General features: G+C 35.6%; 1 protein-coding gene across 4 annotated transcripts in view; it reads right to left on the reverse strand.

Moving 5' to 3' along the window:
- Positions 1-12,445, reverse strand: part of NDC80 (NDC80 kinetochore complex component) — a 59,727-nt gene that overhangs the window by 15,637 nt on the left and 31,645 nt on the right. For all 4 annotated transcript variants that reach the window (XM_077778135.1, XM_077778137.1, XM_077778134.1 and 1 more), the window contains one exon: positions 702-794. In XM_077778135.1, the coding sequence (XP_077634261.1) occupies positions 702-794 (93 nt within the window). The remainder of the gene's footprint in view (positions 1-701; positions 795-12,445) is intronic.

Genomic DNA, 12,445 nt, shown 5'->3' on the forward strand with positions numbered 1-12,445 from the left:
TACCAGCTGCCTCATGTTTCACACGTAGATCACATTACTGTGGCATACTTTCTAAAAATTTCACACTGCCTGACAAAATGTATAGGGCCTAAATACAATATAGTACAAGGCCAAGAGATAAGTTTTCAATTCCTGCTGCTTTTTTGGTGTAACCAAGTAAATAATATTGGTATGACTAAAATTTTCACATAAACTGGATAGGTGGTAATGAACATTCATATGAGTGCTTCCCTAAGTAAAATGCTCGCCAGAAGGGGGATGAATTAGAGGTGGTGGGAAATGAACCCACACTCTAGATTTCATACAAATAGTCATTGAAATTTTGCCAAGACAGTCAGTTTGCAAGGACTATCACACATGCACAAGGCCTTACTAGCGGTTTATGCTTTAGGAGTACTTAACACTAAATCTCTATAAAAGATAGAAAAAATTATTTTTAAAACATGTTTTGGTTTTACAAGCATGCAGAATCTTCTAAGTCTAAAATATTAATTGAATAGTAAACATGTTCTAGGATATAACAGTCAATTCCAGAAAAAAAATCCTTTAAGAGAACAAAATAACTCCTTAAAATAAACTCTAGAAGATGACACTAAAATATAAGTTATAGGATATAGCTTAGAGATTCGGTTAGATATCAGAACATGTGAATATTATGACATAGTTTGGCTCACCTATATAAACTATGACAAAGTTCTTACCTTAACTTTTTGTTGGTAAAGATCATCCAGCTTTTGAACTTCTTCTTTCAGAGTTCTTACGCCTCTCCTGCTTTCTGTTATCATTGTATTTAACTTGGGGGATAAAAGTTTGGTAGAGAAATTACAACCATACATCAAAAAAATTCTAGTAAGTTATAGAACTTTCTCTATTATCATGTCAACTAACTGAACCGTGTTATTCTCACCTGTCATTTGTACCCCAAATTTATTATTCCCCAAAGAGGAATTAATTTCAAACAACGACAACCAAACTTATGTTTTTTAATGTATAATACTTAAATGCAGAGTGGAATTGGTTAGGAATAAAAAATGTGGCTTAATTCTCAGTAAAATAAAGACACCAACAACTTGTTCCACTAGTAGCTGTGGGAGTGTTTTTAAGCTCTATAACAATATTACATATACTCTCAACATTTTAATATTAATTAGTACATATAAGTTGTTTCTGTCCTTAGTTCTGAAGTCTAGCTTTACTTAGACTTGATCTATTTTGTTAGCTACCTAGCTTTACATTTGTGTGTTTACTTTCTAGGATGTTAAAGAGAAGTATAAATGTTAAGGAGAACTATAAAAACCCAATGATTTCATTGGGTGTTTACTAACTGGTTATTAGTCAGTAATTTCTTCCAAAAAGTAATAAAGTAACCACATTTAGTCTTATTAAACTTTGAGCTTTAAGGTCTGTTGATGCCAAAAGTGAAGAAAAAAAGTGTTTCCAAAGTTCAATTCTTGTCAACAGGTGCTAATATCAGTTGATACCAGTAATTAATATGGAATGTTTTCCAGCTAGACAAAGAAGGTATTTCTTGTAGGAAACAAAATTTAGCAAAATGTACAAATAAGCTGGATCTTTCTTTAAAAGGACGATTCAAACCATGTATAAAGTTATAACTNTATATATATATACTTGGGAAAAATTCAATGAAGCAATTATTATTTGGTAAAAGATAGGATAAATGACTACATATTTATTAAAGAAACTTGCATATACTTCATATTCAATTATCAAAGACCATTGGTAAGGAATATTCCTTTACTCTTTTACAAATGAGAAGAGTTGGCTAGAATGAATGCTATTCACTTAGGATTATGCGTATTAGATATCTATCTGATTCACATTTGTAGTTGCTGATCACTCCCTTCTGAAATTCTCTTTGGTTTCTATGACCATGCAAGCTCTCAAAATTTTCTCTTTAAGTCTTGTGAGATCCTTCTAATTCTTCCTTACAGATTTCTCTTTCTCTGCTTGTACTTTGGATGTGGATATTTTCCTAAGATTCTGATCTTGGCTGTATTCCCATCTGCTCACCTGGAAGAGCTCTCTTTCTGTTTCTCTCTCATTTTTACACCTGGAAGATCTCCTGGCTTTAATTAACTACAAGCCAAGAAATACCTATTTGCAACTATGTCCAAACTTCAATTTCCTACAGGACATTCTCCACTCTGATGTCCTATAGACCTGAAATTTAGCATATCCCAGCCTGAAATTCTTCCATAACCTTCTCTTGCATTCCTTACCAAAGTTCTAGAATATCACCACTGAAAGATTCTCTCCTTGACCAAACCATTCATGCTCTTCTGAACTTTTTCTTTTTTAAATCTTTATTTATTTTTGAGAGAGAGAGAGAGAGAGAGAGAGTGAGAGAGCAAGCAAGCATGAGTGGGGCTTCAGGTTCTGAGGCACAGAGCCTAACAGGGGGCTTGTCTGTGTGAGCTAAGGCCCTAACCAACTGAGCCACCCAGGTGCCCCTGACCTCTCTTTTCAAAGAGGTCGACCTCTTAGCTTCTGTGTTTGTCTCTGTATTGTTCAGATTTAGCAAGAATCATGCAAGACAGTGTAATCAGAATCTCTAACCTCAACCTAATCAGGTCCCTCATCCTCCAACATCCCCACAGTTGATATCTGATCACCTTAATCTGCCTTCAAAAAAAAAACCCTATTGGGTCAGTTTAAACAGAATCCTCCCTTACTCCTAGCATTTCCCTCAGTAATTTTTATCCACTGATCTGCATCCTACTCCTTGATTATAAACTCCCAGTTTTTCTTTCAGTTGTACTTGTGTTAACAAGTGTCATGGCTAATTTTTCTTTTCCTTTAATATCATATACCAAAGGGGGACACCTTAACATTCTTAAGTTCTCTCTTCCTTAACCTTCACATTCAAATAGACCACTAAATTACATTGTTACAATCCTTATATTTTTTTCCATTGTCACTGCAGTAGCCTTGGTTTGAATCTTTACTATTTATCATTCAGGATACTGTTAGGTCTCTTAACTGTGTGACTCTAGATTCATGTACCTCTAACTTAGTCTTCAAAATGCCAACACTGTGGGCATTTTACTAAAATACACAGGTGTTGGGGTGCCTGGGTGGCTCAACTGGTTAACTGTCCAATTTCAGCCCAGGTCATGACCTCATGGTTCATGCATTTGAGCCCTGCGTTGGGCTCTTTGCTGACAGCTCAGAGCCTAAAGCCTGCTTCCAATTCTGTGTCTCCCTCTCTCTCTGCCTCTCACCCGCTCATGCTCCATTTCTGTCTCTCTCAAAAATAAAATATTAAAAAAAAAAACATACACAGATGTTATGCCTTCCCTTAAAACTCTTCAATTGTCCGTGGTGTCTACAGAATTATAATGCAACCAGTAATCAAGAATAGCAAGCTCTGGATCACCTGGGTGGCTTAGTAGGTTAAATGTCCAACGCTTGGTTTTGGCTTCGGTCATGATCTCGAGGTTCGTGGGGTTGAGCCTTGAGTCAGGCTCCATGCTCACAGCATGGAGCCTGTGTGGGATTTTCTCTCTCTGCCTCTCCCTCACTTGTATGCTCTCCTTCTCTCAAAATAAATAAACTTATAAAAGGAAAAAAAATAGACAAGCTCATTCATAACTAAGTTTTTGTTTCTCCAGATTAGTCATGGTAATTTGTTAATATGCCATAATCTTTGTTCTCTGGGCCTTTGGAGGTATGCGTATCTTTTTGGTACTCACTGGTCAATTCCTACTTGTTATTCACAACTCAGCTCAGCTACAACTTCCTTCTGAATCTTGTGCTTATCTCAGGTGCTTTATGAGAATCCACAGCATTTTGTATTTATGCTAAAAAAGTGTTATGATGAAAGTAATTGTATCCACGTCCACCTTCTGACTTGAAAGAGAGTTTACAAAGGAAGATACTTTATCACCAACATCTATTACAGAACCAGGCAAATATCAGGTTCTTTAAAAATACTTGCTGAATAAATTATAGTTGCTAACATCTAATTTTTCATTTTGTATTTACCCTCATAAGTGGACTAGTTTAATTTTCTTCTTCTGTGATGTCTTTATCAGATTGTGGTAGGTGGGTTATACTACCCTTCAAATTTTCTAGAGATGAATTTTTATTTTGACTGTTTTACTTCATAATTCAAATAAATCCCTCCATCTTTATAGGGTATCCGGTTCTCATTTTGTATTTCCCAGCATTTTCTTGAATGGTTTGGCAATTATTTTAAAGTAATTTTCAGGTAGGGGCACCTGGGTGGCTCAGTCACTTGAGGGTCCGACTTTGGCTCAGGTTATGATCTCATGGTTCGTGAGTTTGAGTCCCACACTGGGCTTGCTGCTGTCAGTGCAGAGCCTGCTCCAGATCCTCTGTCGCCCTCTCTCTGTCCCTCCCATGCTTGTGGTGTCTTTCTCAAAAATAAATAAAGATAAAAAAATAATTTTCAGGTAGATAAAAAGAAAATTATAGGCTCAAAATTGGTCACATGTGGTAGGCCCATGTTACCAAACTAGGGCTTAATAACTAATCTCATTGCAGTTTCAACCTTCCCCAGAGATGTAATCTTAAGAGGTCAAGTCTGGAATTTCCTAGTTAGCACCACTGAGGTAATCCACCTAATAAGACCCTTTTGTTCCTCAAGGGGAGGTGACTTTGCCTGAAATAACCCTCTTTTTTGGTTTATGACTTCTTTGTCCTGCCTTGAAAAGCTTTCCCTTTCTGTAGCCCTTTGGAGCTCTTCTGTTTGCTAAATGGGATGCTGCCTGATTCATGAATTATTGAACAAAGCCAATTAGATCTTTACATTTACTCACTTCTTTATAAAACTAGAAATGCAGCTCTAGAGGCAATTCAAAATTCATCTATTTCTTTTTATCAATCCCCAGCCTCCCATATTTATCTTAAAAGACTTGTAACTGTATTTTTTCCTGGTGACTTTGAGATGTGCACGTTAAAGTACAACTTAAGGAAGGTAATTCTCATCAGGAAAAAAAATGAAAAACAGAAGCTATAAGGCCTCTGTTTACATGTTTATGTAGGTATATTGTATGTGTTTTAGATGTGTTGCATTTTCTACCTCTGGATAGTATTACTAAAATTAGTCTATAAAAAAGCTTTATTTAACTGACTTGAGTAAGTGCTTAATGTATTCATAAAAATTGTTTAAAATGTAATAGAAACTAACCCAAATGCTTTATTTTATTTTATTATTTTTAGTTTTTTATTTTGAAAGACAGAGAGAGCAGAGCAGGGGAAAGAGAGAGGGAGAGAGAGAATCCCAGGTAGGCTCCGTGCTGTTAGCACAGAGTCTGATGCAGGGCTAGAACTCATGAACCATGAGATCATGACCTAAGCCAAAACCAAGAGTCAGATGCTTACCCAGCTGTGACCCAGGCACCCCTAACCCAAATGCTTTCTGAATGCCCATCACTTAAATGCTTAAGTTAGCTTAAGTTTGTTGACTTAATTAAAATAAACCTTCCTTTAGAGTTATCAACAATGACTAAAATGCATACATACAAGTCTTATTCCACCAGGGTTTATCAATCAAATGAGTTAATGTTATCTGTTACAAAATTTGTCAGCAAGAAAAATTAGCTTGGGATGATGGCTGACTTTGTTTAATGAAGTTTTGGTGGCACCTAGGTGGCTCAGTCAGTTAAGTGTCTGATTCTTGATCTCAGCTCAGGTCATAATCTCTTGGTTTTTGAGTTAGAGCCAAGTTGGGCTCTGCAGTGACAACACAGAGCATGCTTAGCATTCGGTCTCTCCCTCTCTCTCTCTCTTTCTCAAAATAAAGAAATAAACTTGAAATAAGTGTTAAAAAATAAATATAGTAAAGAACAGTATATTAAGTGAATATAAATAAGATAAAAAGTTTTTCGGTGCATTTTTAAATAGATTCCCCAAATCTTTTTGTTAACCTGGAAACTTAAAAGCTTTGCTAGGTTAAGTTAAAGATGAGTTACATTACATTCATTCACTATTCATATTATTTCCAAGTAAAATAAAATACTGAAACATGAATTACTGAATATTGGTTTATCAACTTTTTACTTCCTTTCACAGAGGAACTATAAAGGTATGTGGATCTACTAGTAAACATGTGTTATGCTGCTCTGACAAATTTTCTGTGAGAAAGCACATGTTTCCTGAAGTCAGGAAATTATTAGTCTGCTAATTCTTAGAATGGTAATATAAAAGAGAGTTTTTAATTTACTGCTTAGATTTCACTAGAACTTAAAAGTTTCTGAGGGTCAACAATTCTAATATGTGTAACTGAAATTGCTAGAAATAATAAGGTAAAGACATTCTATGTGTGTTCAGGGTTGGCTAAGATTAGAATGAATTTAGGGGCCCCTGTGTGGCTCAGTTGGTTAAGAATCCAAATCTTGATTTCAGTTCAGGTCATGATCTCACAGTTTGTGAGTTTGAGCTCCAGATCAGGGACTTGGGATTCTCTCTCTTCCTCTCTCTCTGATCCTCTCCTGCTCTCTTGCAAAATAAACATTAAAAAAAAAATGAATTTAATTAAGTAAAAGAGTTTTAATATAAAACATAAGCTAGTGCAAACTTAGAATTTGGTTTTCTTTCTGCTAATAGAGGTAAGTTTTCTTAGACTACTGGTCTACTCTTATAAGCAAAGTTTTGCTTTGTTAAAATAATTTCCTGTGTTTTTATCAGATCTTTGATTAAGAAAACTGAGCATTCTCAATTAGAAGAGCTAAGTTTTACTTATAACTATTTAACTTTCTGTATTTGCCTGTTAAGTTTTTGTCACCATAGTTAAATGGATAACTGTTTATATCACAGTGACCTATGATCTTATTTGACAAAGTATTTTAAAACCTCTTGATATTCCTATAAACTTCTCTAAAGCAAACTAAACTTTATGACCTCAAACTAACTTTGAGAATTTCTGGAGGGTCTACGGCCATACCACCCTGAACGCGCCCCATCTTGTTTGATCTCGGAAGCTAAGCAGGGTCGGACCTGGATAGTACTCGCCTGGTTAGTACTCGGATGGGAGAATTTCTGGAGGGCTCCTGGAACCTCCCAAAAGACTTGTTATCTTTCCAGAAAAAGAAGAGATGCTAAGCTAATTAGGATTATTTGACATGTTATATGGGAGATACTGTCAAGTAAGAAGACTAAGCTTTCTTTCTATTATATGTGTGTAAGTATATAAGTGTTCTAGAAATTGTATGAAATTCCCAAAGTCTAATATATCCTGGTATAGTGTTATCAGTCACAATTCCATTTACTATCTTAAAATGTTCCATGTTATGAAATAACCAACTTTCTTGGTCAATTCCATTACAACGAACTTTCATCACATCTCAACAATGGACATTTTTACAAGTTTTTGGTTATTTACAGACTGTTATTGTTTTACCCTGATACACTGCAATAGCTTCCTGCAAAATACTTCATCTTCAAGGAGATGTAAGGAAAGGGCTTTTGATAAGTACAGACACCTTATGATCATAAAACTGAACTGGGTAAGAATTTCCAAAACTAATGGTAAACTGGATTCAGGTACAACAAGAACCTAGGAGCAAGGAACTGAATGAACTGAGTAGGATGACTATAACTTTTTATGATTTGTTGTTTGAAATAATGGTTGTCTAATGTTTTGCTTTTCCAGATTTAAGGAAACTTTTGTTATCTAGGATTTGCAGCAATTGGTATGTTTTACAGTTTATGTATTGGGGGGGGAGGGGAAGAGAGAGAGAGGGAGAGAGAGAATCCCAAGTAGGCTCTGCGCTGCCAGCATACAGCCCAAAGCAGGGCTCCATTCCACAAACTGTGAGATCATGATTTGAGTCAAGATCATGACCTGAGCCAAAATCAAGAGTGGGATGTTTAACCAAGACTGAGCCACCCAGGTGCCACTAAAGTATATCTTTATAAGCAATGATGAAACATTTACTTTTTCTACCTGGTCCAGATTTTGGAAACTCTTTTGAGTATTCTTTTCATGATAATACAGTTAGTTATTTGTATAAGTTCAATAAGAATCTGTTTTCCTTGTAATAAGATACACAATTGGAAATATTGGTTATATTATCAAGGTTTTGACTGGATTTTCATATTTGAGAGAGGTTTGCATAGACTCAAATATGATTGGACACCCCTAAGGAACTAAGGTTAACTTCATGGGAGTCAATAAAGCCCCTTGGAAAAATCGACCTGGTATACACCTTGCTTACAAGTTTCCAGCAAAGTAATTTTAAATAGGGCTTATATGGTCAATCACTTTTCTTGCTATTCTTATGTAATTAATCAGGCCAAGTCTAATGCAAATAAATTAGTTTTACTGTGGTTATTTTTGGTAAAAGGGGGTTAACCGTAGAGAGAAAAATTATGCTTGATCGTGTGTAGATATTAAATTCTAATCCTGTTATCTCTGAGGTTCTGTTACATACCTATAAATTGGACAAGGTCCTGGATTCTTCTAATTTCCTCAAATACTTGGCTATAAATGTCCAAATTAGTGATTTCATTTTTCTCCCCTGACTTCTGATTTGGAATCACTAAGAACAAAAGCTGCCTTGAATTTCTTTGAAAGAGACTATTAATACCTCCTTACTATGCAGATGGCAGCAAAACTTCATGGATTTGAACCTTAGATATATATCTCACAGCTGAAGAAGGCTCTGCTTGACATCTAGTCCTGTGCAAATGATAGAGACCTCCCAAACACATTTGACCAAGAAGAGAAACAGCTGACAGCAAGGTAGACTGCATCTTCCCAAGACACTGGATCAAGACTTCGTACTTTAACTAAACATGACATCTTCTATTCTTCTCTTCCTTTACTTTGGCACTGGCCTGGAAAGGTAAAGCCATCATCTGTATCTCCCAGGCCATTGCTAAGGGGGTATTTGGAACAACTTTTTATTTCAGGCTAGGAGAAAACCTAACTGACCTTAGGCATGTGCGGGTAAGTGTAGCAATCTCTGTGATTTAATCCATTAATAGGACCTCCTTAATGGGAATTATTTGTGCCCCAAAAGGGTTTTTCTTTTTCTTGGTGGTTATCATCCCCCCTGGGCCTATGAATGCCTAAATGGCTAATGTATAATTGGGTAATGCCTCTTAGGTTATTTAACTGTGCCTCTAACTGCCCATACTGAGTTACCTCACTGGTCAACTCCCTAAATTTAAGTTGTCAAGTCAGAAGGGATTTTGTAGGAGGCATTCACAATTCAAAATTAGCTTCCTCTGACTCTGGCCAAAGTTGTTCTCAGTAATAGGAGAGTCCTTGAGTATCTTTTCACTGAGCAAGGAGGTGTTTGTGCTATGGTCAACACTACCTGTTGCACCTGGACTAACATTTCTGGGGAAGCTGAAACTCAGTTATATAAGATCACCGAGTAAGGCACTTGGTTTAAAAAGATGACCCCTTCAGTGTAGTCTTTCTTTGACTTATTTGATTTTGTTTGGTTTGGGTCCTGGGGACCATGGTTATAAAGTGCAGTCCAAACACTGGACTTATTTGTTATAATCATAAAAATCTCCTAGTGTGTTGTATTCTCTCAAAAACTTTTAAGTGTATGTTTGCAGCCTTGAACTACCAAGCAAGTGATCTCTCTAGGACTGGAACATCAGAAAATTGAAAAGAATGACAGACTTAAGGAATATGAACTTAAAACTGAGACTTGTGACTGTCACAGACATTTAGCACAAATGTCATGATCTAAGGATATCACACAAAGGAAAAACAAAAGCTACAAGTGATGCTGATGTGTTAAATTGTGATTATATCTCTCAGTCAAGGTGATACTGTGATCAAAAGGGGAAAACTGTTAAAAAGGAAACCAACAATTCAAAATGGAGTAACTCATACTAGGCCCATGTTACCAAACCAGAGCTTAATACCCAACGTAACTGTAATTTCAACCTTCCCTGAGAATGTAATCTTAACAGGTCAATCTGGAGTTTCTGGTTAGCATCACTGAAGTAATCTACCTAATAAGACCCTTTTATCTTTCAAAGGGAGGTGAAATCTTGCCTGAAATGATATTTTTTTTTTTTTGGTTTATGACTTCCTTGTCCTGCCTTAAAAATTGCTTTTCTTTCTGTAGTCTTTTAGAGTTTCTAATGGCTAAGTGGAATACTGTCCAATTCAAGAATTGCTGAATAAAGTCAATTTGATCTTCAAATTTACTCAGCTGAAATTTTGTTTAACATTCGTTTAATTATTTTATTAATTCATGTTTAACCATTACTATGTCAAATAGCTATTTTAGCTTATGCCATCTTAATTTGGTTAAGCTGCCAAATTTAAAAAAAGTTTAATCTTTAGTCTCTGAAGTATATGACATCACCAATCACTTCTTTTTCCCCCTAGTTTTGGAATATAATGGCTCTAAACCATTGTATAGGTGTAAGGTATATAACACCATGAGATATATATATATACATACACACACACACACACACACACACACACACACTATAAACTAATACCACAATAAGTAGTTTATTATAGCATTTTCTCTTCCTGTGATTATTCTCATGATTTTGTCCACTTCTAAGAGTTTTCCCCAGAATCTCCTTCCTTTTCCAATTTCTTAAGTGGTGCTATTTCTCCAGATGTAATCCTCTGCCACTTTTCTCTAAATATTCTAGGAAATATCACCCACATCTGGGTTAAAAGTACTATGTGTATATATATATGGTAAAGACCGTGAAATGTGTATTTACAGACTCAATCTCTCCCCAATGTTCTGAATCTATTGTTTCAGCTTCCTTTTGGATGTCTATGGTCTGTGGACAGTAAGCTCAACAACTCCGGTATTCTCCTGGTCACCTGCACTCATTTTTTTCTCCTCAGGATTACCCACACTGTGAAAATGGAAGACACTGTTAGCACTTTCTCTCCTAGCTTTCACAGTCCACCACAAAACGCTTGGGTTCTACCTGAACATTTCCTAAACCTGTCCTCTTCCTTCTATTTCTACTGTAATACTTTGGTTTAACCTCTTAACAATTCCCCACAAGTCACTTTTTCTATGCCCCAAAGGGTTTTGCAAAAATGCACATCTGATTAGCATAACTACAGGTCAGTCTTTTTCTCCAAATGGGAGTTTGTATTTCATATAAACTTGTTATATTTATCTTTGCAATATTATCATTGGGCCTAGCCTATAGTAATTATTTTATAACCCCCGCTTTGTCCTCCCCCCAAGTTTTCCTGCATATGGCCTTTAAAAGGTTTCAAGTCAGGGTGCCTAGGTGGCTCAGTCAGTTGAGCATCTGACTCTTGGTTCAGCTCAGGTCATGATCCTGTGGTTTGTGGGTTCAAGTCCTGTGCTGGGCTCTGTGCTGACAGCCTGCTTGAAATGCTCTCTCTTCACTCCTCCCCTGCTCTCTCTCTCTCAAAATAAATAAACATTTAAAAAGTTTTAAAAAGTTTCAATTCAATTTGAAAATCTATAGGTTTAGTGCCCATTCCAACAGAAGAGAGAAATTGAACTGAGGTAAGCTAAGGGAAGACTTCATCTTGAATAACAGTCACATCTGTGGAGTACCAATTCCTTCTGTTAAAGAAGTTACCAATTCCTTCTTTCCCACATGTGATGTTATAGAAACCCCAGATTATAACAATAGTATCATGAAACTGCCCACTTATCTAATGTTTCAAAGTTTACTATTTTTCTAAGTGGAAATTCTTTCTAATACAAAGTAAATCTTTATACAATTTGTTAACATTTTAAAAATGTGGGTTACTTTCATAATTATTTGTGAAATGCATAGGTTTTATTTCCAGATGAGAAAAAAAAATGTCTATTCCAATTAAAGATAGGATTTTGTATCTTTAAATGCCACAATAGTTCTTGAAGACCTGAATTAACTGGAGTTTTCCTTCAATTATTTGGTGTCACATAAACAATACCTTTTGTTTACAGTTGAGAAGTAGCTTCTTAACTTTTCTTAATCAATTATAACAATATTTGAAGGTTACTAAATCAATAGTACTGGTTTCTCTGAGAGATTGTGGTCATATAATGTTTCAAGTATCTTAGAAGCAGGAACTTTTTTAAACCTACTTTTGGAAATAGACTTTTATAGGCATTTGAGTTCCCCTGAATTTCATGGTACAGAATGAAAAATTTAGTAAATAAAAATGTCTTAATTTATTATAGATTCTTAGCCTCTACCTCCAAATGATACATATCTACTTTTAAGGTAGCCATGTCAAATTTCTTTCAGCCTAAAAAAGGATATTAAGGGGTTCTTGGCTGGATTAGCTGGAAGAACATGAGACTCTTGACCTTGGGGTCATGAGTTTGAGCCCTACACTGGGTGTGAGATTACTTAAATAAAAAATAAGACTTAAAAAATTCTCCATTTAAAATCAAGGGAAATTTATTCAGTTTCACTTCATTATCACTAATACATCAAGCCTAGGATACTTAAATTATTTAAAATATTACTTCAAAGGTTT

This window comes from Crocuta crocuta, unplaced genomic scaffold, assembly GCF_008692635.1.
Source record: "Crocuta crocuta isolate KB4526 unplaced genomic scaffold, BGI_CrCroc_1.0 scaffold26, whole genome shotgun sequence".
NCBI lineage: Eukaryota > Metazoa > Chordata > Mammalia > Carnivora > Hyaenidae > Crocuta > Crocuta crocuta.